The following is a 26694-nucleotide window of genomic DNA, read 5'->3' as shown; positions in this document are numbered from 1 at the left end:
ATGTGTAAAGCCCCAGAGGGCAGAGGTTCTGCTTCCGGTGAGGAGGGCTCCGTTCCCTTTTGTGTACGAACGACACGAAAACAAACTCGGCCCGCTCTGGGCGGTGCTGTCTCCCTGTCCGGGTATCACGGCTGGTTTTAACCTTCGCATCTGCCTTTTTCTACGTAACTAGCTTTTTCGGCATCTCTTTCTTCAGTCTTGTGTATCCCTTCCGAACACTCTCCCTCGGCCGCTTTCCAGCTGCCTCGTCTCCATGACGACAGGTTCGGGTCGTATCTGTCCCCCAAATCCTGCCGGCCGGCCTCAGCCGCGGCCCAGGAATTGTTTTTTGTGCACGTGGAAGCAACCGCTCCTGACCTTGCTGTTCCAGCATTGACCCCGAGCCATCTCAACAGCAAGCACTTTACTCTGCTAACACGCTCCCTAAACCTTTCTCAATACGCTGTAAAAAGCTGTGGCAACCGTCTGATCCTGCTTGTCAAAAAATTTTAAGCCAAGGTACTTCTCCCCTTACTTCAAATCGTGGGCAAGAACGTAGAAAGAACTAAAGAGGAAACCGTGAAAAGGTAGTTCCAGCATTAGATGTTTGGAAGGAAGGCTTCTTTCCAGGGCTTTTTCTCGGACTCCCTGTGCAACAGCTGCCCCGGGACCTATTGCCAACTATGGTTGATGACTCCCAAAACTGTGTTTCCAGCCAAGATTTTTCTTTTGCATTGCAAACCAGTACATCTAGGGCCGCCTGGATGGCTCAATCAGTTGAACAAGTGCCTTTGGCTGAGGTCATGACCCTAGGGTCCTGAGATCAAGCCCCGCGCCAGGCTCCGGATCAGATCAGCGGGTAACCTGCTTCTCCCTCTATAACTCGCCCTTGTGCACTCCCCTCTCTCTGTCAAATAAATACATAAAATCTTAAAAAGCAAACAGTACATCTAGCTACCTACTAGATAAGCCCACTTAGTTAATTAAAGTACCCACAGTTGGGGAATCCTTGGGTGGTGCAGCGGTTTGGCGCCTGCCTTTGGCCCCGGGTGCGATCCTGGAGACCCGGGATCGAGTCCCACGTCGGGCTCCCGGCATGGAGCCTGCTTCTCCCTCCTCTTGTGTCTCTGCCTCTCTCTCTCTCTCTCTCTATCATAAGTAAATAAAATAAATCTTTAAAAAATAAAAAAATAAAGTGCCATAAAATAGGTTCTCTTACACATTTATTTTTTCTCTTACACATTTTAACATTACAAGAAATGAAGTGCAGTTAACAAATCCTTACATTCATTTAGCTCAAAATAATGAAAATTTATTCTGTGTCTAGTGATCTGTGATCAAATTCAATCAAGTTCAACAATTCAACTCTTCCAAATGAGCCAGCCAGGCACCCCTTAAGACACATTTTTAAGTGGGGTTTGGGAAGACAGACTCTTTTTTAAAGATTTTATTTATTCATTCATGAGAGACAGAGAGAGGCAGAGACACAGGCAGAGGGAGAAGCAGGTTCCCCTCAGGGAACCTGATGTGTGACTCATCCCTGGACCCTGACCCAGGATCATGCCCTGAGTCCCGATTGGAAGGAAGACGCTCAACCACTGAGCCACCCAGGCGTCCCTGGAAAGATGGATTCTTAAGTAGTTCATAAGGACAAATCAGAGTAGAAGGAAGGGATCCAGTCTTTATGTACTCTAAATAAAGGTTGAAAAGCTATGTTTAAAACATTTCATTTCTTCTTCCTTTATCATAACATTAATAAGGAGATAATAATATGAAATATTGCATTTAAAAATCTTTTTGATCACTTTACCTACCAGAGTCATCAGAAGTGATATAGGCTAGATGCTGGTGTGTTATCTCTAAATTCTTATGAAAATAAAAACAAAAACAAAAAATAGGGCACCTGGCTGGCTCAGTCAGTAGTGTGAGCAACTCTTGATCTCAAGGTCATGAGTGCAAGCCCCATGGGAAGTGTGGAGCCTACTTAGAAAACAAAAACAAATTCTTATGAAGTGCTGCCATTCATTGTTGAATTAATCCTTTCTTTTATAACTTTCTCCTACGTATCTTAATGTTTAAATGAAAGATCTGTTGGTCTCTATGTTCAAAATTCTGGTATAAATGTAGCCTCTTAACCAAAGCTCTTCTATATATGCTTTCTTTTTCTTCTCCTAAAATATAATTTCTTCTCCTACAATGCATACTAATTAAATTTTATTACGGGTTTCACCATTACCTTAAAATTCCACAATTTTTGCAAAGAACTTAAACTTGACATACTCTTCACATGTAAATGATAGTTTTTATTTTATCTCTTCTCCAAGATAATTAATGAAAATATTTGCACCTAAAATTAAGGTCTATAGAAACTATTTCTATTGTCCTCCCTTAATTAATGTATCAACAACTACTTTCGAATCAAATTATTTGAACACTAAAAAAAAAAATTATTTGAACACTCTTATTTAGTCTGTCTACCTTTCCGCAGAGTACCCACAGCTTGTTTTGCCCAAGACATTGTATTATTTATTTGAATGTGACTTATGTGACTTTTAGTGGATTCTTAATCATCTATTCTTTTGTACTCAGCAGATAAAGGATTGTTATAAGGCAAGGCACAAGATTACCAATAAATATGGGCACATTCTATTCTGTTCTATTCAGCTGCAAAACCATGAATATTCTTCTAAGAACATTGCCTCAAAGATAATATAATGCGGGCCACCTGGCTAACTCAGTTGGAAGAGCATGCAACTCTTGATATCAGGGTTGTGAGTTTGGGCTCCACATTTGGGGGTAGAAGCTGCTTAAAACACTTTTTAAATAATATAATGTATTTTTCAGTTTGTAAGTTCCTTTGCTGTCTTTCCTGGATTGTGATTTAGTTCTGGAATTTAATTTGATATCCTCTTTTCCAAATGGGAGTAAGTGTAGAATTACACTTATTCCCTAGGCAAAACATGTCTTTTGAATCTAAATTTAGATTTAGATTTGCCAAAATATTTGCATAATTTGTGAAATAATGTACCAAGAATTTCTACCCTAAAAAACTGGGTGAACTCAAGAGTAAAGCCAAATGCCATAATAAAACAACAATAACAATTAAAACAACAACAAAGGGCAGCCCCGGTGGCGCAGCGGTTTGGCGCCGCCTGCAGCCTGGGGTGTGATCCTGGAGACCTGGAATCGAGTCCCACATGGAGTCCCACATGGAGTCCCACATCGGGTTCCCTGCATGGAGCCTGCTTCTCCCTCTGCCTGTGTCTCTGCCTCTCTCTCTGTGTGTCTATGAATAAATAAATAAAATCTTTATAAGTAAGTAAGTAAGTAAATAAATAAATAAAACAAAAACCTGGGTAAAGCATTCTCATACTTGGTTTGGATCAGCTCAAATTGATTTCAAAGATTTTATCAATAATTTTCTATATCACAGATGCCTTCAAAAAGAACTGATAACACAGACCTTATTTACTATTATGTACTAACCTACACATGATAATACAAATATAAGTGATAATAAAGGAAAGGAAATGATAAACATCAGTCTTCTATGTTCTCTCTGCCCTGTGATTTTTCTTTTTTCTTTTTTAAAGATTTTATTTATTATTTATTTATTCATTCATTCATTCATTCATTCATGAGAGACACACACAGAGAGAGAGGCAGAGACACAGGCAGAGGGAGAAGCAGGCTCCATGACGGGAGCCTGATGTGGGATTCAATCCCGGGACTCCAGGATCACACCCTGGGCCAAAGGCAGGCACTAAACTGCTGAGCCACCAAGGGATCCCTAATTTTTCTTTTTTATTAAAAGATTTTATTTATTTATTCGAGAGAGAGAGAGATCCAGAGCGATCATAGAGGGAGAGGAAGCGGGAGAAGCAGACTCTCCACTGAGCAGGGAGCCCAACAAGGGGCTTGATTCCAGGACCATGATGAGATCATGACCTGAGCTGAAGGTAGATGCTTAACAACTGAGCCACCCAGACGCCCCTGCCCTGTGATTTTTCACAATTAAAACATCGGTACTAGTTATTTCTTCTTTTTCCTGGTGTAGGCTCCCTGGACAGGCACATACTTTTTGAGTACTCATATTTCCTTTAATATGTTTGTATGTGCATTGTCGTTTTTCTGTGGTCTCTCAGAGGGCAAGAACCATAATGTTTTTAAAGATTTTATTTATTTATTCATAGAGACACAGCTAGAGAGAGAGGCAGAGACACAGGCAGAGGGAGAAGCAGGCACCATGCAGCGAGCCCGACGTGGGACTTGATCCCAGGTCTCCAGGATCATGCCCTGGGCTGCAGGCGGCACTAAACTGCTGCGCCACCGGGGCTGCCCCCATTATTATTTTTTTTTAAGATTTATTTATTTACTTACTTACTTATTTGAGAGGGAGAACATGAGCAGGGGAGTAGCAGAGGGAGAGAGAGAAGCAGACTCCCTGCTGAGCAGGGAGCCAGATGCAGGATCCCAGGACCCTAAGATCATGATCTGAGCCAAAGGCAGATGTTTATCAACTGAGCCACCCAGGTGCCACAAGAGCTATTGTTTCTTAAATTCAGCATTAAGTGAGGTTGGGAAGCATACCAAATACATGTTTCTTAGTTATATTTATTCTTACTTTCATATGTATTATTGTTATGAAGCCTATGGTTCCTCCTGCACAAGCAAGAGAAACCAGAAGTTTAAGTTATGTGTGCTGAGCCAGTTAAAAGTGGATTTTTCCAGGAAGGCAATAGCTCTTTCACCTTAAAAAGAAAAACCAGCATGTGTAAGAATGAATGGAGAGAGTGATTTGAGAGTGCTTTAACAGTTGTCAAATGAAGAGAACTTGGAGAAAAAGATGAAAGTTAGCAACAGTATAAAATGCCAGAAAGGATGGGATAAGACAACTTAAGAAGTGATCAATCTAGCAATTAGTAGATCATAAAACAATTTCAATAAATTTGGAGTCAAAATCCCTTCCTAGTAGTTGGGAAGTGAATGAGAGGTGAAGAAAAGAAGCAAGCGTGGACTCAAGGTTCTTGGCTGTGGAGGAAAGGCTGGGCACAGGAAGATGGAAGTTACTGAAGGGGAACCAAAGAAAGTCTTCACAAGCTAGTGAAGTGTAGTGAGTGGGCCTCAGCGCTGAGAAGGAAGAATTTTTTTTATTATTCTCCATTAGGAGAACGGGAAGTTGAAAAATAATAAGAGATAACAAGAAAATCTCAAGCAGACTCCCCACTGAGCATAGAACCTAATATGGGGCTTGATCTCACCATTCCAAGATCACAAACTAAGCTGAAACCAAGAGCCAGAGCTTAACCAACTGAGCCACCTACGTGCCCTGAGAGACCGTAAATTTACGGTGATATCTCCCATAAATGTGAAACGTTCTCCAGCAGCACACATCAAAGGAAGGCAAATGGTAAGAATAATCTGAAGTGTAGGGATTATCAGCACTGTCAGAGCAGGAGGACAAAGAAAACAAGGTCTGATTACTGGAAAGAACAATGTTATGTGCCACAGAACTAAGCTGACTAGAAAAGTAAAGGCCCCGAGCAGGAGAATATACCAACTAGGAGTTTCCCAGGCTGTTCCTCTCATAGCCTCCATACATACTCTTCATCTTATATTTCCCATTTTTTAAAAAGTAACCTCCACATCCAACATGGGGCTCGAACTCACAACCCCAAGATCATGAGTCACAGTCACATGCTTCACTGACTGAGCCAGCCCTGTGCTGCTTGTATTTCCCATTCTGATAAATGTCAGCTAATCTCCCTGTCCTGGATCCGGTCAACTGGAACTTTTAAATATCTTCCATTTTCCTCTTCATAGTTCCATTATTGCCTCCCTTGTTTAGTTAGGCCTTTTCCTTCATATGAATTATCATTGCAGCCTCCCAGATCTTCAAGTGTTGTTCTTAATTGGTCCTCTACCACCAGAGTGTTTAAAAAAGAAGAAAATCAATCTGATGTTAGGTGGTTGTGAATGAGGGAGGGGTTGAGAATAACCCTTTGATGTTTGAATGAAGGATGATACATTAATCTTGACATAGAATGGAAGAAGAGCAATCTAACAAGACAGGCAACAGATGTAGGGAGGAATGTTATATGTGCATTTATTCCTTTGGCAACAACTTCTGAGCATCTGCTATGTGCCAGGCACTCTTCCAGATGCTGGATGTATGACATGAACAACAACAACAAAGCATACAGCTTACTTTTTAGTGGTGAGGGGATTCAAAACAATAAGAATAAGCTGATAAGTATAAATTATTTTAGGTGCCAATAAGACCTTGTAAAAGTAGAGAAGGCAGGGAGTGAAGGGTGGTAAGGGGGGATAGAGTGGCTAGAGAAGGGCTTAAGATTGATGACACTTAAACAGAAGCTACGTTGTAAAAATATAATGACAAATTGCTTAATGAACATCAAACCAGAAGGGATTACTTCCAATAAAGGAAATAGTATTTGTGTTAACCTTGGTAGGAATTTCACGGGTAAACATTCATGGCAAGGGCCAATCCAGATAAAAGGAAGGATGTGATTCAAAAAGAAAGTCCATGCTACATTCATAAAATAACCAGTTAATTATTATATAATAGAGATAAATAGAGTTAGCTTGTGTCAGTATTTGAATGCCATATTACTATCTGAACTTACTCTCTACTCTTCAGGAAATCACCAAAAGTTTATGAGCAGGAGTGCAACATGTCCAAAAGTGTGCTTTTAAAAAAAGAATCACCTTTTATAGAATGGATTAGAAAAAGAAAAAAACACCAGTTAGAAACCTATTGTAGTAGCCCAAGTGGAAGGTAATGAGACACAGAGTAGAAATAAAAAGGAAGAATATCTTATAGAATATATACTATTTGAGAGCCAGTATGAAGATAAGATCACCATGATTTTGTTAAAAAAAAAAAAAAGGATCAAAAGAGAGAAAAAAAAAAACCGAGTTCATATGTATGGGAAGATCTCTCTCTCTCTCTCTCTCTCTCTTTAAAGTATCTGGGAAGCTCTTGACATAATTAACAGAGAAAAATCACAAGGTAGAAAAAAGTAAACTTAGTAGATGTCAAGTTACACCAGTGAGAAGTCCTAGCTTTTCCATAGCAGTAGCTGCAGCTCTGAGACTGAAGTGCCTTTCCCCCTACTGGTCTTCTGGAAAATGAGACAGCAATTGAGTTTTGCACTAGTTTAATATGATTAAAGCCAGTTTTTCACATCTTTCAGGAAAAGGAAGTAGTATCTACTAACAAAAATAGTAGCATTTATATACATAATCCTCTGATTGTAGAAAATGAACCACAGGTCCTATCTTGACTGTAGGCCACCAGGTCATTGAAGGAGAAACTCTTACAATCTTCACCTTGATACAAGGAACACATAGTAATCTTGCGACCCATTCCATAATTATGCATCCCGTTTCTGCATAATTTTTCGTGAAAACAAAGCAGTTGAGCAAGCTTAAACTGGGGGTGCCCAAAACTAGTGCGTTCTGACCCCGAACACCATACCGCCTGTACTGGGACCGGCTGGATTGCAATCGGTTTACATCCTCCTCCCGGAAGCGGTGTGTGGAAATAAAACTACATTTCCCGGCGATCTCTGCGCAGTTAGACGCAAAGCAAGGAAAGGCGGGGAATGTGTGAATAGCCTTCTTATTGGTGCGCCATCCAAAGGGCCATGTAAACTTGTGGGCGATTGGACGGATTCGTGCACGCTCAGTGGCGCCGCGACGCTACCGGATTTAAGTTTTGTTTTTCGGTTGGGGGTCTCTGACTCGGAGGCTTAGTGTGGCGTGAGTATAGAGTTTTGGGTTTAGGGTGCAGGGGTTAGGGAATGGGGCCTTGGACTAAAAACAAAAAACAAACAAACAAAACCCTAATGAGGGAGAAGTCAGTGCGGGTACCGGAAGAAAGAATAGACAAAGTGGAAGGTTTTGGGGTATTGGAGGACCTGGGAGCCGTGGCGATGAGGGAGGCAGCAAACGGGATGAAATGTAAAAAGGAATATAGAATTTGATGGTCCTGGAAATGCGTTCCAGTATTCCCTCCTCCCAAGATAGTCCAAGCCCTCAGTTCCCTTATTTGTAGAATTGAGGAATAATAAAAATACTTAGCAAAGTTGTTGTGGGGGTAAATAAAGTGAATGTCAAAGTGCTACTCAAGGTATGCTGTAAGGAGATGTAAGGCTGTATTAAAACAGCAACAACCGTAAACGAAGATATCACAGAGGTAGAGGAATAGAAGAAGCTACCTGAAACCCATTAACTTATCTATAAACAAAGGCATTGTTCTTTTGAGGGATACGGTGATGAATAAAGCCCGTTTATCTGCAGGGAACATACCTATCGTGAGAGAAATGACAGCAACAAAGAACTCTGTTCTTTGTTAGCGCCTGTTAACTTTTATTTTTTTTTAAGATTTTATTTTATTTACTCATGAGAGGCACAGAGACAGAGAGAGAGGCAGAGACACAGACAGAGGGAGAAGCAGGCTCCATGCAGGGAGCCCCACGTGGGACTCTATCCAGGGACTCCAGGATCATGCCCTGGGCGGAAGGCAGGCGCCAAACCGCTGAGCCACCCAGGATGCCCCTGTTATGTTAACTTTTAGAGAATTACATTTGCGGTTCTTTTGCAGTTAGATCATTTTGGTAGATCAATTTGGATGGAAAGAACTCAGCAAAGAGATGAAGGAGGTAGTATTGAGTTTTCAGGTACTGACTGGGTTCCACTAAGTAAAATTATGACAGTGGAGAGAGTTATGTTCTAGCTGAGGGGAAGCTCACCAACAAGGGCATGGAGGCAAGAAATTATCTGCATCTGGGGTTTATTTAGGAGAGTAGAGGGAAATTAGGAGAGGTAGGTTTGGACCTTAGAACTTCATGATGTCTAGGTTTAATCAGATTTAATGCATTAGGCTATCAGGAGCCACTGATGAATTTTATGACTTCTAAGAATATGGTCCAAGGGAGATAAGGGGTAGATAGAATAGTTAAGCCCTTGTAGTAGAGTGGGTAAGAAGATACGGAAATCTTGAATTAACATGGTTATTCCCAAATAGAGTATACAGGATTTTCATATGATTGGATGAGGGTCAAGAGAAAGAGTATGGAATGATGAATTTAAATTTTTAAAGTCCAGGTTGCTTGGAAGATGCTGAAGTAGCTTTGAAGGGCTAAAAATTAGGTGACTTGAGTGGTGTTTTAAGTTAGACTTTTTTTGAGTTAGACATTTTAAGCTCCAATGGAACATGTAGGTTCCGTAATTGGAAATTCAAGCTAGGATATTGAAAGATGTCATTTATTTGTTCAGTAAGTAGTTATTACTCTGTGCCAGATAGTGTTTTAGATAATAGAGGTAATCATAAAAGCAGTGGACATAACAATGTTCCAATGGGTAGAGGAAGTAGAAAAAGTTGAAGACAACTTTTTTAAACCAAGAGAGGAAAATTATCAGTAAAAATAATGGTAATCTTCATTTGAACACTTATGTGTCAGAAACTGTGCTCAGGTCTTTTATTCATTATCTCCTTTAACCCTTACACCTACTTATGATATATGCTATTCTCTCCATCTTTTAATAACTGCAGTATAGAGAGGTGAAATGTCTTGCCTTTTCACACAGCTAATAAGGGACAGAGCTTTGACTCAAACCCAAGTCTGTTTTGATTTCAGAGACCAAGCTCTGAACTACAGTATTTTTTAAAGTGATCAACACTGTCAAATTAAGCATACGAATCAAGGAGTGACTTGTTGGATGGAGGTTGGGAAACCAAGAAAGTAGTTGAATTTATTCATTTGGTTGTCTGCTGACCAACTTCAGTTCAGATGTTGTAGGCATTGATATAGTGGTGAGAATAGCTGCCTTCCAGATGTAGGAGCAGTCAGATTGTGAGACATTAAAAAACTAAATGAGATGTGAATGTAGACTACTTTTTGTAGATGTGCAGTAGCCATAGGAGAGAGGAGTGAGGACAGTCACTACGAGGAAGAAGAGAGGTTACAGGTTGTTAGAAAGGCTCTTTTAAAGTTCCAGAGTTATTGTTATTCTGCGGCACCTGGCTGGCTCAATTGACAGAGCATGCAACTTTTTTTTTTTTTAAGATTTATTCATTTATTTATTAGAGATAGCATGAATGCCAGTGGTGGAAGGGGCGGAGGGAGAGAAAATTTTTAAGCAGGCTGCCTACTAAGCATGGAGTCCAACACAGGGCTCAATCCCAGGACCCTGAGATCATGACCCGAGCTGAAACTGAGAGTCGGCCGCCCAACTGACTGAGCTAGCTAGTCTCCTGAGCATGCAGTTCTTGATCTTGGGGTCTTGAGTTTGAGCCCCACATTGGGCATAGAGGTTACTTAAGAAAACAAACAAAACGACTCAAAAAATTATTTTGAAACAAGTCCCAAGTTACTCTTAAATAGTTTTAGAGCAGTTTAGAACATTCATCTTTAAAATGTCACCTGTACTCATAAAATGAAATGTTACTTGGTCATATAAAGGAATGAAGAACTAATACGTAGTATAACATGGATGAACCTTGAAAACATGCTAAGTGAAGGAAACCTGTCATAACCAGCCATAAAAGACCACATACTATGAAATCTCATTTATATGGAAGTCCAAAATAGGAAGATCTATAGAAATAGAAAACAGATTGCTTAGGGCTTGGGGGGAAGTGGAGCACAGGGGTGATGGCTAAAGGATATAGGATTTTTTGAAATGATGGAAATGTTCTATAGTTGTAATGGTTGCACATATCTGAATATACTAAAATCTTTGAATTGTATACTTTGAATGAGTTATATGGAATGTGGATTTTTTTTTAAATTTATTTATTTATGATATTCACAGAGAGAGAGAGAGAGAGAGAGGCAGAGGGAGAAGCAGGCTCCATGCACCGGGAGCCCGACATGGGACTCGATCCTGGGTCTCCAGGATCGCGCCCTGAGCCAAAGGCAGGCGCCAAACCGCTGCGCCACCCAGGGATCCCTGGAATGTGGATTATATCTCAATAAAGGTGTTAAAAAATATTGCCTGTAATCTTACTATACCCACCCACTTTACTATTTTTATTTTCTAGGTTATTTTTTACAAGGGACAGATTTGCCCAATTTGAAGAAGTTTTGTGGAAGGAGGTGAGTTTGAAGGAGAATAATTTTTTTAAAGGAGTGTGAGAAAGAGATGGTATATTTGAAGGATTGGTCAGCAGAAGAAAGCTAATGGAATGATAGAAGCAGAAACTGATTTTCTAGCTAAATTGGATAGACTGATCAGTCAAAGAAAAAGATATTGAGCAGACTTTTAGATTCATATTGAGGATTTTTAAAAAAATTTTTATTTATTCATGATAGACATAGAGAGAGAGAGGCAGAGACACAGGCAGAGGGGGAGAAGCAGGCTCCATGCAGGGAGCCCGATGTGGGACTTGATCCCGGGACTCCAGGATCACACCCCCGGCCAAAGGCAGGCGCTAAACCTCTGAGCCACCCAGGAATCCCCCATATTGAGGATTTTTTAAAAAATTGATTAAACATCTACTGAACCAGGCACTATTGTAGTCACCGGGGATATATCAGTGACAGCAATAGGTTAAAAAAATGCCTGCACTTAGTGAGTTTCCATGTTCCAGTGTGGGGAGTTAATAAATAAATAAAATACATCAGAGGGTGATAAAAGCAGAGAAGGTGGGTAAGGGAATACCAGATGGTCAGGGAAAACTTCATTAAGAGGATAACATTAGAACCCTCAAGGAGAGGGAGCAAGCCATACATAGATAAATGGGAAAAGAACATCATAAATAAAGTAGAAGTTTGAAATCTGAAGTAAAAGTTTGTCTGGTATGTTTAAGGAACAGCAGAGGCCAATGCTGGAGCAGTGAGCAGTGGGAGAGTCTTAGGTGGAGTCACAGAGGTCCTGGGGTAGCTGGATCATGTAGGACCTTGGAAGCCATTTTAAAGACATTGGCTCTCTGACTAAAAAAAAAGTCTCAGAGGCTTTTGAGCAGAGGAGTTTTGTGTTTTGACTTAACATTTTATTTTATTTATTTTTTTAAAGATTTTACTTATTTATGAGAGACACGGGGCGGGGGGGGGGGTGGGACAGAGACACAGGCAGAGGGAGAAGCAGGCTCCATGCAGGGAACCCGACATGGCACCCGATCCTGCGTCTCCAGGATCATGCCCTGGGCTGAAGGCAGTACTAAACCGCTGAGCCACCTGGGCTACCCTTAACTTAACATTTTAAATAATCCCTCTAGGGGTGCCTGGGTGGCTCATTCGGTTAAGCGTCTGCCTTCAACCCCACAGTGGGCTTCCTGCTTAGTGGGGAGCCTTCTTTTCCCTCTCCCCCCTGCTCATGTTCTCTCTTGCTAGCTCTCTCTCAAATAAATAAATATAATCCTTAAATAAATAAATAATCACTCTAACTGCTGGTTGAAGGTAGACTGCAGGGCTTGGACTTGAGATTAGAAGCAAAAAGACCAGTTAAAGCGGCTATCCTAGTCTTCCAAGCAAGATATTATAGTGGGTTGGACTAGGGAAGTATTGGCATGAATAATTGTCAGATTCTAGGTATTTTGATTGTAGAGCCAATAGGCTTTGCTCACAGATTGAGTATAGCATGTAAGAAGAGTAAAGTTTCTCCAGCTAAGTTTTTTTGGTCATAAACAACTGGCAAGATTGAGGTAGTAGTTACTGGAATGTAGAATTCTGAGAGAAGAACAGATTTTCATGGTAGGTATGTATCAGGAACTTGGTTTTGGACTTGTTAAGCTTGAGGGACCTATAAAATATCCAAGTGGAGATATGGAAAGGCAATGAGAGAGGTATGAGTGGAGTGGAGGGCAGGGTTAGCACTGGAAGTAGGACTTTGAAAACCATTAGAGTGTACAAGATGTTTAATTAAGACTGATACTTTATTTTTCTTTTTAAGATTTTTATTTATTAGGGAACAAGACTAGGGGGGTGGGGCAGAAGGAGAGGAAGAAGCAGACTCCCTGCTGATCAGGGAGCCTGATGTGAGACTGGATCCCAGGATCGTGACCTGAGCTGAAGGCAGACAGTCAACCACTGAGCCACCTAGGCGTCCCTAACTAAAACAGACACTTTATGCAGTCACCAAGGCAATAAGTATAGATAAAGAGGAGGAAGAACTAGCAGTGACTGAAAATTAATGATCAGTGAGGAAAAAAGAAGAGCAGGAACATGTGGTATCCTAGAAGCCAAATGATGAAGGGTTTCAAGGAGGAGCAGAGGCACTCTCGGATTCTGAGTGGGGGAAATGGTATATAGAATTAACAAGAATGATTTTCTCTTATCACTCTTGTTCACAAAATTCTCCAAAGGACTGAAGATTACAAACAAATTAAAACCAATTAAAAGAGCATGCTTTTAATAGTACCTCATCATGCTTAAACTCAGAATGGCTTGACAGCATGCTTGATAAGCCAGCTTTCCCTAAAGCTAATAAACTTTCCCTTCCGTCCCTCCCCCTCTCCTTCCTTGTTTCTCCCCCTTCTTCTTTTCTTTCTCCCTTTCCACTTCTCCCCTTCTCACCTATTCCCTCCCTGACTGTGGGGTTATCTTCATGAAAATTTTTGTGATAAGATTATTCAAGTAGAGGAACCCAAGCTCTATGTTAGCAATTGGAATAGAGATTGTAAGTGGACCTTATAAATTATAAAGTTTGTAAGTAATTTTTCCTTTCTCTAAGATGAAACAATAGGTAAAGCACACTAAATAAAGGTAAAATGTCCGTGGCTTTGTATTTAAATTTAGCATAATTGGCCCTCTACCTTAATTTTCATTTGCTGTCATTTACTTGTTAGAAACTTTTCTTCATCTTCCTCCAGTTTCAGCCAAAGGATTGTAAAATAGTTTTGCCTTGTTGCAGACAACCTTCATATTAAGGAGGCTTTTCTTTTGTGTGTGCATATCCATCCAAACATCAGATGCCATTAGGGTTTTATATAAAAATAGTAATGATGAATGCCTTATAAAAATTGAAAAGTCATAGATTTTCATGATTTGGAAGTACTGTAAAGAATCCTGCGTTTTAGAGCATCACTTTCTCACCAAAATGTACATCTGGTGATGGTGGAAAGAAAACTAGTCTGTGTATCCTGTACTGTTTTTTGTCTGTTCCTGACCCCTCATTCTGAATTTTTGTGTATTTGACAGGTGTGAAAAGGACAGCATGAATTTTACCCCAGTGCGTACCCCTGTCTGCAGAAGGTAAGACATTTGCTTATATTCAAGTTGTTGAAGAATAAAGACTTCTGTTGCCGTTAAGTACGAGTTAGCTTAGGAACTAGAAAGGTTTTATTTTATTTTATTATTTTTAAAGATTTTATTTATTCATGAGAGACACAGAAAGAGAGGCAGAGACATCGGCAGAGGGAGAAGCCGGCTCCCTGAGGGGATCCCGATGTGGGACTCGATCCCAGGACCCCGGGATCATGACTTGAGCCAAAGGCAGCTGCTTAACCATTGAGCCACCCAGGCGTCCCACTAGAAAGTTTTTATTTATTTATTTTAGAAAGGTTTTAGAGGTATGTTTCCAAACCCTGAACTTGAACTATATTAGACCTCATTTTTCTATTCTTATTATGTGGAATTTAGATTTAAAACTAGGACTTACATCAAGACAGTGTGGTACTGGCACAAAAACAGACACATAGATCAATGGAACAGAATAGAGAATCTAGAAGTGGACCCTCAACTTTATGGTCAACTAATATTCGATAAAGGAGGAAAGACGATCCACTGGAAGAAAGACAGTCTCTTCAATAGATGGTGCTGGGAAAATTGGACATCCACATGCAGAAGAATGAAACTAGACCACTCTCTTTCACCATACACAAAGATAACTCAAAATGGATGAAAGATTTAAATGTGAGACAAGATTCCATCAAAATCCTAGAGGAGAACACAGGCAACACCCTTTTTGAACTTGGCCACAGTAACTTCTTGCAAGATACATCCACGAAGGCAAAAGAAACAAAAGCAAAAATGAACTATTGGGACTTCATCAAGATAAGAAGTTTTTTTTTTTTTTTTTGTTTTTAAGATTTTATTTATTCATTCATGAGTACACACAGAGAGAGAGAGGCAGAGACACAGGCAGAGGGAGAAGCAGGCTCCACACAGGGAGCCCGATGTGGGACTTGATCCCAGGTCTCCAGGATCACGCCCTGGTCCAAAGGCAGGCACCAAACCGCTGAGCCACCCAGGGATCCCAAGATAAGAAGCTTTTGCACAGCAAAGGATACAGTCAACAAAACTAAAAGACAACCTACAGAATGGGAGAAGATATTTACAAATGACGTGTCAGATAAAGGGCTAGTTTCCAAGATCTATAAAGAACTTATTAAACTCAACAGCAAAGAAACAAACAATCCACTCATGAAATGGGCAAAAGACATGAACAGAAATCTCACAGAGGAAGACATAGACATGGCCAACACACACATGAGAAAATGCTCTGCATCACTTGCCATCAGGGAAATACAAATCAAAACCACAATGAGATACCACCTCACACCAGTGAGAATGGGGAAAATTAACAAGGCAGGAAACAACAAATGTTGGAGAGGATGTGGAGAAAGGGGAACCCTCTTGCACTGTTGGTGGGAATGTGAACTGGTGCAGCCACTCTGGAAAACTGTGTGGAGGTTCCTAAAGGAGTTAAAAATAGACCTGCCCTACGACCCAGCAATTGCACTGCTGGGGATTTACCCCAAAGATACCAATGCAATGAAACACCGGGACACCTGCACCCCGGTGTTTATAGTAGCAATGTCCACAGTAGCCAAACTGTGGAAGGAGCCTCGGTGTCCATTGAAAGACGAATGGATAAAGCAGATGTGGTTTATGTATACAATGGAATATTACTCAGCCATTAGAAATGACAAATACAAAAAAAAAAAAAGAAATGACAAAAATCCACCATCTGCTTCAATGTGGATGGAACTGGAGGGTATTATGCTGAGTGAAGTAAGTCAATCAAAGAAGGACAAACATTATATGTTCTTATTCATTTGGGGAATATAAATAATAGTGAAAGGGAATAGAAGGGAAGGGAGAAGAAATGGGTAGGAAATATCAGAAAGGGAGACAGAACATGAAGACTCCTAACTCTGGGAAACGAACTAGGGGTGGTGGAGGGGGAGGAGGGCGGGGGGGTGGGGGTGAATGGGTGACGGGCACTGAGGGGGGCACTTGACGGGATGAGCACTGGGTGTTATTCTGTATGTTGGCAAATTGAACACCAATAAAAAATAAATTTATTATTAAAAATAATAAAACTAGGACATATTAAATGTTAACACCTGAATCCAGGCAGTTTGAGTGGGCCTGGTATAGTGCCTGTGGATCCTGGACTAGAGGAAACAGCCAGCGTGCAAAGAGGGAACTTCTAATTCTACAACCAACTTCCACCACGATGGACACATCCTCATCGCCACAACTCTCCCCTGCAAAATATCAGGAGTACTTCTTAGTTCATCTACTGATATATTTTCCACAGTTGTTATAAGGCAACTCCTTTTGAAGATGTGAAACATTAGGTAAAAGAGCATTTCTGGGATCTCTGGGTGGTGCAGCGGTTTGGCGCCTGCCTTTGGCCCAGGGCGCGATCCTGGAGACCTGGGGTCGAGTCCCACGTCGGGCTCCCGGTGCATGGAGCCTGTTTCTCCCTCTGCCTGTGTCTCTGCCTCTCTCTCTCATTCTATGTGACTATCATAAATAAATAAATAAATTTAAAAAAAAATTTAAAAAAAAAAAAAAAGCATTTCTGTCATGAGCTTTTAGTGATGGAGAAAATACTAGGGTTTTTTCCTTCATGCTAGCTGAAAGTAAATTATACTATCTCTGCTATACACACTCATTTATTAAAGGTGCTGAGTGACCATCACCTTTGTTAACTACAGCTCTGGGCTTACAGTAGAAAGTTTCTCCACACTGCTGTCTATTTTGTTGTGTTGTAAATTGAAGGAAGTTTTGTTTACTGACTTGCATTGTTTTAGCTGAAGGCTCTTGTTTGCTAAAAGCAAAACAAACAGAACTCCTTACCTAGCCTTTGATTAGCCTTTGATCTTGTCTAATCTTGGTCTGTGTAATTCAAATGCCTCTCTGATGCTAATGTGATTGCATGGTAACTAGGCTATATTTTCTAATCCTGAATCTTATATTTGTCGTTTCTTTTCTCAATTATTTTGCCACTTATAATACCTGTTCCTAAAAACAAGTTTCATTTGGCAAGTTCAAATCTTAAATAAATGGGAATATCTTCTATACATGTATCTACATACATTTTTCCGTTTGATATTGTTAGGATGACTCATTCACATTTGGGTATCTCTAATCCATAGTTTCTAATGACTTTGAATAAGGTTCCATTTATATGAATATACCACAATTTATCCATTTTCCTATTGAGTAGATGGCTGGAAGGTTTACCATTTTTGTTACTACAAGTAATGTTGCTATAAGCATTTTCACATGTCACCTTGTATGTATGTGAATGAGTTTCTCTAGGACAAGAGGAATGGCAATCTTAGTAGATTCTGCCAATGTACTCTCTGTTGTGTCAAGTTAGACTCCACCAGCAGTTTATAGTATTCTGCTGTGCGTCTTAATAGTATTAAATTTTGTTATTATCTGGTCTCACTTGGGTAATATTTCATTTTTTTAATCTTTTTACTCTCTAACCTCTATTGAATCTAGCTTTAAGCCTTTAATATTTGGAAACCAGTTCATAAAATTATTCACTAACCTGGAACATTAAACTTTGAAGGTTTATGAGCACCTTAATTATACAGTGCTTCAAGAACATAAACTCCTTTTTTATTTGAGAAATTACAATGTTTCATCGGGGCACCTGGGTGGCTCAGCCGGTTAGGCGTCTGCCTTTTTTCAGGGTCCCAGGGTCCTGGGATCAAGTTCCATATTGGACTCCCTGCTCAGCGGGGAATCTACTTCTCCCTCTCCCTCTCCTCCTGTTGTGCTCTCCCTCTCTCTGTCAAATTAATAAAATCCTTTAAAAAAATTATAATGCCTCATAAATGTTCGTGTAGTTTAATGAATATATCCTTTCTGATTTCACATAGGCCGACACCTGTCTCCAAACAGGATGTTACCTGTGGCTTTAGTGGTCCTACCAAGTGGAAGAGAATGTCATTCTTGGATTCAGTGGAGTCAACTCCTTTGCCTTCCACGGAAGATCGTCTGGCTGTCCTCTGCCCTTCTCAGGAGCTTCTGGAATATTACCAAAAGAAGATGGCTGAGTGTGAGGCAGAAAATGAAGACCTGTTGAAGAAACTGGAGCTCTATAAAGAAGCTTGTGAAGCACAGGTGAAAGGGATGATGCATTGTACCCTTTTAGGATTCTGATTGAGTCTGTTCATTCCTGAGAGAAGTGCCAGCTCATATCATAAGCAGATAATTTTATTTTAAAAATTCTTTTTTAATTCTATTTTATTAATTTTTTATTTTATTATTAATATTATTTTATTCCTTTCTACTGCAGCCTAGCTCCCTATCCACCCTTTGGGCCCTCACTGGATCATAATCTCCCCTCAACTACTGTACCTCTTAAATCAACTACTGTACCTCTTAAATCTTAAACTCTTATGACTTGGTCTCTTTGATACTTCTGGTTCTTTCACCCCTTATACCTGACTTCTTTTAACTTCATTCTTACCTCTGTAGCTCAGATACACAGTTGTTATAAGATACTGATAGTTCAGTTTTTTAAGTGTTGCCTGCCAGCTTCTGATTTCATGTCCTTCCTTTCTAACCCAAACTGCATTGTGCTTCACTTCAGTAACTATACTGCCTCCATGACCCCTTGCTTACTCTTCTGCCCTACTTGTATAGCACACACCCTAGCTATAACTTCATCCAGTTCTCCACAGGATTTCTTAACCTTGGCATTACTGACATTTGGGGCTTGGTACTCCTTTATTATGGAGACTGTGCACTGTACGATATTTAGTAGCATCCTTGGCCTCCACTCACTAGACACCAGTATCACACCTCTTCCCCATTCGTGACCATCAGAAATGCCTGCAGACGCTGCCCCAATTTCTTCTGGGAGCATAGGCAAAATCACCCCTAGTTAAGAACCATTGTTCTGAAACAGTCACATGTCATTACTGAATAAATTCATGGTAAACATGTCCATCTATATCCTTAGTCACTATATCAATTTTTCTTACTTGTGCACATCTGTGCCATACCTTCACCCTCCTCCAGTCTGCAAACCCTTCTTAGTCCTCTTCTCTCGGGCATCTTCTTCCTACTTCATAGAAGAAATGCCAGCTATCACTCATGCTTCCTTCCTGCCCATCCATACAAGTCACCGACATCTGTATCCATCGATCCATCATTCTTTCTTCCTGCTTCAGGGACAATCTCTATTTGTTCAAGCTGCATTGATTTAGCCCTCCCCCCATCCCCATCCCTTTCTCCTCCTCAGAAACCCTGTTTCATCATCTCTTCTGTGTTCTGTTTTTAACTTCTTGCCTCACACTTACCTCTTTGTTCTCAGTATATAAACATACTCAAGTCTTTCCCAACTTAAAAGAAGAAAACACCCTTCTGTGGTTGTGCTTTCCCCTCTTAACTACTCTCTTACGTAGATGGCTTTTTTTCTCCACCACACTTGTAGAATAGTTTGACTTTACCACCCACTCTGTGGCCTCTTGACTGTAGTTTGGTCTCTGTCCTCATTGCTCTACTGAAGCTGCATCTCCTGTGGTCTCTGGAACCTGCTTGTCAAAATGATCTCTTCTCTTTGTGGCCTTTGGACTGTTTGTCACTGTTGATCTTTCTGCAGACGTGTCCTTTGTAGATTTCCATGTCCTTTTCCTTTCTCAGTGTCTGTCTTACCTTTCTGACCATTCTTCTCAGTCTCCATCAACAGCACCCCTTCCTTAGTCTTAAATAGCAAAGTCCTAGACTCCACCTTATATGGTCTCATTGTGCCTTCTACTACTACATAGGAGATGATGACATCAAATAACTAACATGGACTCACTTTTCTCTTGATCTCCGTGTTAACCCATCCGTGTCTGAACAACTCTTCCCTTTCCTACCCTACCCACACATAATATGTCCCACTAAAGTATCCCCTCTCTCCTCTTCATCTCTTCAATTTTTCTTTATTCTGTGTCCAGTAGTAAATGGTATTGTTGCCTGCAATTCTCCCCAGCCCCTACTTCTAGCACTTGGTGAGTCCTCTTCACTCTGCTTCCTAAATGCCACTTACTCTGTTCTAACAACTTAATCACTGTTCCCTCCACACTGGTTCAAACCTTATTATCTCTCCCCGAACTATTACAGTGTCCTCCTTACCAGTATCCAGCCTTGGCCTCATACGTCCCCATTCTGCCTCTTTACTGTCAATGCCAGTGACACTGTAATACTTGGGGTTACCCAGATACTCAAGGCTCTGATGATTCTGTATTTCTCTTTCTTTCCCGAGAGTACCCACCCTCTACTTGTCTCTAGCAGTTTTCATCTTTCACGTTCCAATTTATGGGTTGTGTTGTCTGACTTCCCAAAACCTGCAGAGGTTTTACTCCTGCCATACCTTCCCCTCTACCATTTTCCTATGCACACTCTTTCATGAAATAACTTTCATTTTAGTTGTTTGCACGTCTCTCTCCCTGCACAAAATTCTTCAACTCTATGGGCAGGAATCATTCCTTTTTATCTTTGTTTTTCCAAAATTTTGTAATCCTTATTACATAGAAAGCATTTAAAAAAGAAGTGTGAAAAAAATAAAATAATAAAATAAATAAAATAAAATAAAATAAATAAAAAAAATAGAAGTGTGGGGCAGCCCCCGTGGCGCAGCGGTTTAGCGCCGCCTACAGCCTGGGGTGTGATCCTGGAGACTAGGGATCGAGTCCCACGTTGGGCTCCCTGCATGGAGCCTGCTTCTCCCTCTGCCTCTCTCTCTCTCTCTCTCTCTCTCTCTCTGTCTCTATGAATAAATAAATACAATCTTCAAAAAGAAAATAAATAAAATTTAAAACAGTAAAAAAGAAGTGTGACTAGAAGAGGTAAATCATATGGCGTTACAGGGTTCTGTAATTTATAAAAAGAAAATACAAGAACTTTTATGTTATATGCAAACATCACACTCACTCTGTACCTTTTTTTTTTTCACCCTGTAGCTTTAAACTCAAGTCTGTACACAACCTGTTGTTGTCATTTGAATTCTGTGTTGGTGAAACCATTCGCTTTGTAATATTTCTGCATGAACTGATTCACCGTATCAAATATGAGATCCTACTGTGAAGCGCAATATCTTTTCAACTACTTTTTCTTCCCCTGTCCCCACCTCCTCCAGCATAAACTAGAATGGGATTTGCAGCAGAGGGAAGAAGAGATTGCTGAATTGCAGAAAGCTCTAAGTGATATACAGGTCTGCCTCTTCCAGGAACGGGAACATGTTTTACGCCTCTACTCAGAAAATGACCGACTGAGAATCAGGTACCAAGTGGGAGAAGGGAAATATTGGTTATATTTCTAAATTAAACTAAACAAGATACATTTCTCTGTGGCCCTTCTTTTAGGTTGTGTTCCCCAGGAAGCAGACTCTGAGATGGTTGCAAGGATGGTTATTAGTAGGAAGACTCTTCAGGAATAACATCTATGAGCAGATTTGAACTGTGATTCCATGATAGAGGTTTCAGCCAACCCCACAGGGAGCTCTGAGGCCAGGATAGCCATTCAGAAGCAAAACGGTTGACCATTTGTGCCCTACAATGATCACTCAGTGGATGTAGGCTGTCACCAGAGAGGGGATGTAATCTTGAGAGAGGCAAGCCCCCTTCAGCCTAGGGCAATTCCTGGAGGACTCAGCTCTTGGGTGGTGGGTGTCTTGGTCCTGAAGGTGGCATCTGAGCAGTATTCTACAGCATCCACCACTACATTTTTTTTTGATTGTGGTAAAATATACTTAACATAAAATTTACCATCATGGTCATTTTTAAGTGTATAGTGCAATGGCGTTAAGTATATTTATGTTAATGCAGCCATACTACTATCCAGCTCTAGAACTTTTTCATCATCCCATATAGAAACTCTCTACCCATTAAACAATAACTCCCCATTCCCCCCCACCCCCTGCCCAGCCCTTAATAACCAACCACTGTTCTACTTTTCTATGTATTTGACTTCGTAGAAGTAGAATCATATAGTATTTGTCCCTTTGTGTTTGGCTTATTTCACTTAGCATAATTTTTTCAAGGTTCACCCATATGCTAGTATGTATCAAAATTTTGTTCCTTTTTAAGGCCAGAAAATATCCCATTGTATGTACCTACCACATTTTTTTAGCCATTTGTCAATTGATGGACCTTTGAGTTGTTTCTGCATTCTAGTTTTTGTGAATAACACTGCTATGAGCATTGGTGTACAAATATCTGTTCAAGTCCCTGCATTCAGTTCTTTTGTTTATATACCCAGAAGTGGAATGCTGAATCAAATACTAAATTTGTGTTTAATATTTTTGAGGAATTACCTTGCTGTTTTTGATAGTGACTGCACCATTTTACATTCCCACCAGAAGTACACAAGAGTTTCAGTTTATTATCCATACCAACATTTGTTTTGTCTTTTTATTTTATTTATTATTATTTTTTTAAGACTCTATTTATTTATTCATGAGAAAACAAAGAGAGAGAGAGGCAGAGACACAGGCAGAGGGAGAAGTAGGCTCCATGCAGGGAGCCCGACGTGGGACTGGATCCTGGGACCCTGATATCACGCCCTGTGCCAAAGGCAGATGCTCAACTGCTGAGCCACCCAGGCACCCTGTTTTCTTTTTTTTTTTTTAATTTTTATTTTTTTATTTTTTTTTATTTTTATGATAGTCATACAGAGAGAGAGAGAGGCAGAGACACAGGCAGAGGGAGAAGCAGGCTCCATGCACCGGGAGCCCAACGTGGGATTCGATCCCAGGTCTCCAGGATCGCGCCCTGGGCCAAAGGCAGGCGCCAAACCGCTGCGCCACCCAGGGATCCCCCCCTGTTTTCTTTTTAATAACAACTATCCTAATGGATGTGAAATAGTATCTCATTGTTTTGATTTGCCTTCCCTACTGATAAGTGATATTGAGCATTTTCTCATATGCTTATTAGCTTTTGTGTGTCTTCTCTAGAGAAATGTCTAAGCCCTTTGCTCATGTTTGAATTGGGTTCTTTGATTTTTACTGTTGTGTAGCTTTAAGAGGTCTTCTGGATTTAATCCCATATTAGGTAAGTGGTTTGTAATGTTTTCTTCCATTCAGAGTGTTGCCGTTTTACACTGTTGATAATCCTTTTGATGCACAAGTTTTTTATTTTCTTAAGGTGCAATTAATATTTTTTCTTTTTGTTTCTGCTTTTGGTGTCATATTCAAAAAATCCTTGCCAAATCCAATATCACTATAGTTTTTTTTTTTTTTTTTTAAGAGAGCTCTGGTGAGTGGACGGGGAGGTGGCACAGAGAGAGATGGAGAGAGGGAATTTTTAGCAGTCTCCACACCCAATACAGAGCCCAACACAGGGCTCCATCCTACAGCCCAGAGATCATGACCTGAGCTGAAATTAAGAGTCAGATGCTCAAAAAAAAAAGAGTCAGATGCTCAAACGATGAACCATCCAGGTGTTTTCTTCTAAAAGTTTTATAGTTTTAGCTTTTATAGGTAGGTCTTTGATCCATTTTAAGATAACTTTTGTATATTGTGTTAGTTGTTTTGTATATTGTCCATCTTCATTCTTTTGCATGTTGGATATCCAGTTTTCCCAGCACAATTTGTTGAAAAGACTTTTTTTTCTCCATTGAAAGTTGAAAGTCATTTGACCATACATGTGGGACTTATTTCTGGGCTGTGTATTCAATTCTATCAATCTATAGGTGTGTCATTATGTCAGTACCACACTGTTTATATTACAGTTCACTTTGTAGTAAGTTTGGAAATTAAGATGTGTGGGTCTTCTGGGGCACCTGGCTAGCTCAGTTGATTAAGTGTCTGCCTTCAGCTCAGGTCATGATCCCAGGATCCTGGGATCGAGCCGTGTATCAGGCTCCTTGCTCAGCAGGGACCCTGCTTCTCACTCAGCCTCTGCCTGCCACTCCTCCTGCTTGTGCTTTGTGTCAAACAAATAAAATCTTTAAAAAAAAAAAAAAAGTGAGAGATGTGTGGATCTTCCAATTGTGTTCTTTTTCAAGATCATCTTAACTATTTTGAGTTCCCTGAGATTCCATATGAATTTTAGGATGGATTTTTCTATTTCTGCAAAAAATGTCATTGAGATTTAATGGGAGTTGCTCTGAATCTATAGATTGCTTTGAGTAATACTGACATCTTAATATCAAGTCTTCCAATCCATGTACACAGCATTTCTCCCCATTTATTTTTGTGTTCTTTCATTACTTTCAGCGGTGTTTTTAGTATGCAAGTATTTCACTTCTTTGGTTAATTCCTAAGTATTTTATTCTTTTTGTTGCTATTGTAAAGCAAATTATTGTCTTAATTTCCTTTTCAGATTGTTCATCAGTAATGTATACAAATGCAACTGATTTTTGCTTGAAGAATTTTGTATTTTGCTACTTTGCTGAATTCTCTTATATCACTGGGTTTTTTTTAAGATTTTATTTATTTATTTATGAGAGACACAGAGAGGCAGAGATATAGGCAGAGGGAGAAGCAGGCTCCCTGTGGGGAGTCTGATGTGGGACTTGATCCCAGAAGTCTGATGTGGGACTCGATCCCAGGAGTCTGGAATCATGACCTGAGCCGAAAGCAGAACTCAACCACTGAGCCACCTAGCATCCCTCCTATATCAGTTCTAATAGAATTTCTTTGGTTTGTTTGGTTTGGCTTTTGTTCTTTTTGTGGAACCCTTAGGTTTTCTACATACAAGGTCACATCATCTGTAAACAAAGATAATTTTACTTCTCTTTCCCTTTGGTTGTCTTTTCCTTTTTTCTTGCCTGCTGGTTCTGGTTATTTCCTTTTCTCCAGTGTATAATTACTAAAATAAATGGCCATACGCCTTTTGGGAAAAGACTAGGGGACTCATTATCATGTATACTTGTTGTGGTGTCACCTAGTCTTACCTCCTGGGGATCCAGCTTCTCTGTCAGGTAATGGTCTTAAAACTGGCTGAGATGCAGAAAATGGGTCAGAGATTGTAGTTTTGTATAGGGAGCTGCCCTCAGCCTCCCTCCATTTTTAATTTATTTTATTTTAATTCATTCATTCATCCATTCATTCATTCATTCATTTTAAGTAGGCTCCACATCTGGTGTGGAGTCCAGTGTAGGGCTTGAACTCACAACTCTGAGATCACGACCTGGGCTGAGATCAACAGTTGGATGCTTTAACCAACTGAGCCACTCAGGCACCTCATTTTTTATTTATTTTAATTGTTTAAACTATACCCTGTTAACCACTCATCTGTCTTGTTCCTAAGAACAAACACTATGTTCTTTTTTTTCTTTTTAAGTTTTTATTTATTTATTTAGAGAGCATGAGCAAGGGGTGGGGCAGAGGGAGAAAGAGGAGGGACTCTCCAGCTGACTCTGTGCTGAGCACAGAGCCCATTGTGGGGCTGGATCCAATGACCATGAGATAATGACCTGAACCTAAATCAAGAGTTGGATGCTCAACTGGCTAAGCCACCCAGGTGCTCCAAGAACATTATGTTCTATAAACTGTCTCCATATCACAGCCTCTGAAATCTCATTTTAGAGTTTGCTTCCTTGGTCCATTTCTGATACCAAATATCTTAGGTTGGTTTCCCTGGAAAACAGACTCTGCAATGGAGATTTGCTTGCAGGAAATTTATTGGAGAGTGCTCTTAGGAATAACCACCCATGAAGGAATAAGGGAAGTCTGATTGGGCAGAAGTTGAACTATAGTATAATTAATAACAAAAGACCTCAGCCATTGCCACAGGGAGCCCTGAAACTGGGATGTCCTTTCAGAGATATCCTGAATTGAAGCAAGGGAATTGGACTTTTCTACTCTCTCATTAGCCAGGCACTGGTTGCAGCCTGTCCATTGGGTATATAGTCAGTTAAGGCAGTCCCTCTTGACTGAGGACAATTCTGGAGAGAGATTCAGCTGTGAGCCATCAGCTTGCAACATTACTGGCAATTGAAGGAATGAACCCATCAGTGCTAAAAAGGAGAATCTGAGCAGTGTACCCCAGCATCCACTATAATTCTCTTTTAGTACCAACTAAGAAATTATTTTCTGGTCCCTTCTCTCTGAATTCCTGAATATAAATACATGATGATGTTTCAGAAATTAGAGCTAAGGTCTAAGTAAATCTTACTCAATTTTAATTTGGTGTTGCTATTGTCTTAAAAATAAATCAGAAAGGATGTCCTTTAAACAGAAAAATTTACTTCCTCTAAATACAATGTGTGCTTTCTATGAGAATTGCAGGGAGCTAGAAGACAAGAAAAAGATACAGAATCTCTTGGCTCTTGTGGGCACAACAGACACTGGAGAAGTGACCTATTTTTATAAGGAACCTCCAAACAAAGTAAGTAATCTTTGGTATAGCATGGTAAGCCTGACTTTATTTATAAGACACAGGCTGGGGTCCATAATAAGAGCAATTTTAGTACTTGCTAAAGAAGATAGAAGGAGAATTAGCTGTCATAGTCTCTAAGTCTTCAAAGCATTTTTGCATTTTCTATAATTATGAAGAGCTTT

General features: G+C 40.2%; 1 protein-coding gene across 1 annotated transcript in view; it reads left to right on the top strand.

Annotated features, from left to right (window-relative positions):
- Positions 1-7697: 7697 nt before the first annotated feature.
- CCDC77 (coiled-coil domain containing 77) overlaps positions 7698-26694 on the top strand; it is a 31714-nt gene continuing 12717 nt past the window's right edge. The window contains exons 1-6 of the mRNA XM_055315639.1: positions 7698-7764; positions 11051-11105; positions 14148-14201; positions 18077-18320; positions 21328-21470; positions 26422-26521. Coding sequence (XP_055171614.1) covers positions 14164-14201; positions 18077-18320; positions 21328-21470; positions 26422-26521 — 525 coding nt within the window. The 5' untranslated portion in view covers positions 7698-7764; positions 11051-11105; positions 14148-14163. The remainder of the gene's footprint in view (positions 7765-11050; positions 11106-14147; positions 14202-18076; positions 18321-21327; positions 21471-26421; positions 26522-26694) is intronic.

Source organism: Nyctereutes procyonoides, unplaced genomic scaffold, assembly GCF_905146905.1.
Source record: "Nyctereutes procyonoides isolate TBG_1078 unplaced genomic scaffold, NYPRO_anot_genome, whole genome shotgun sequence".
Lineage (NCBI taxonomy): Eukaryota > Metazoa > Chordata > Mammalia > Carnivora > Canidae > Nyctereutes > Nyctereutes procyonoides.
This window is presented reverse-complemented; position numbering and strand designations above follow the sequence as displayed.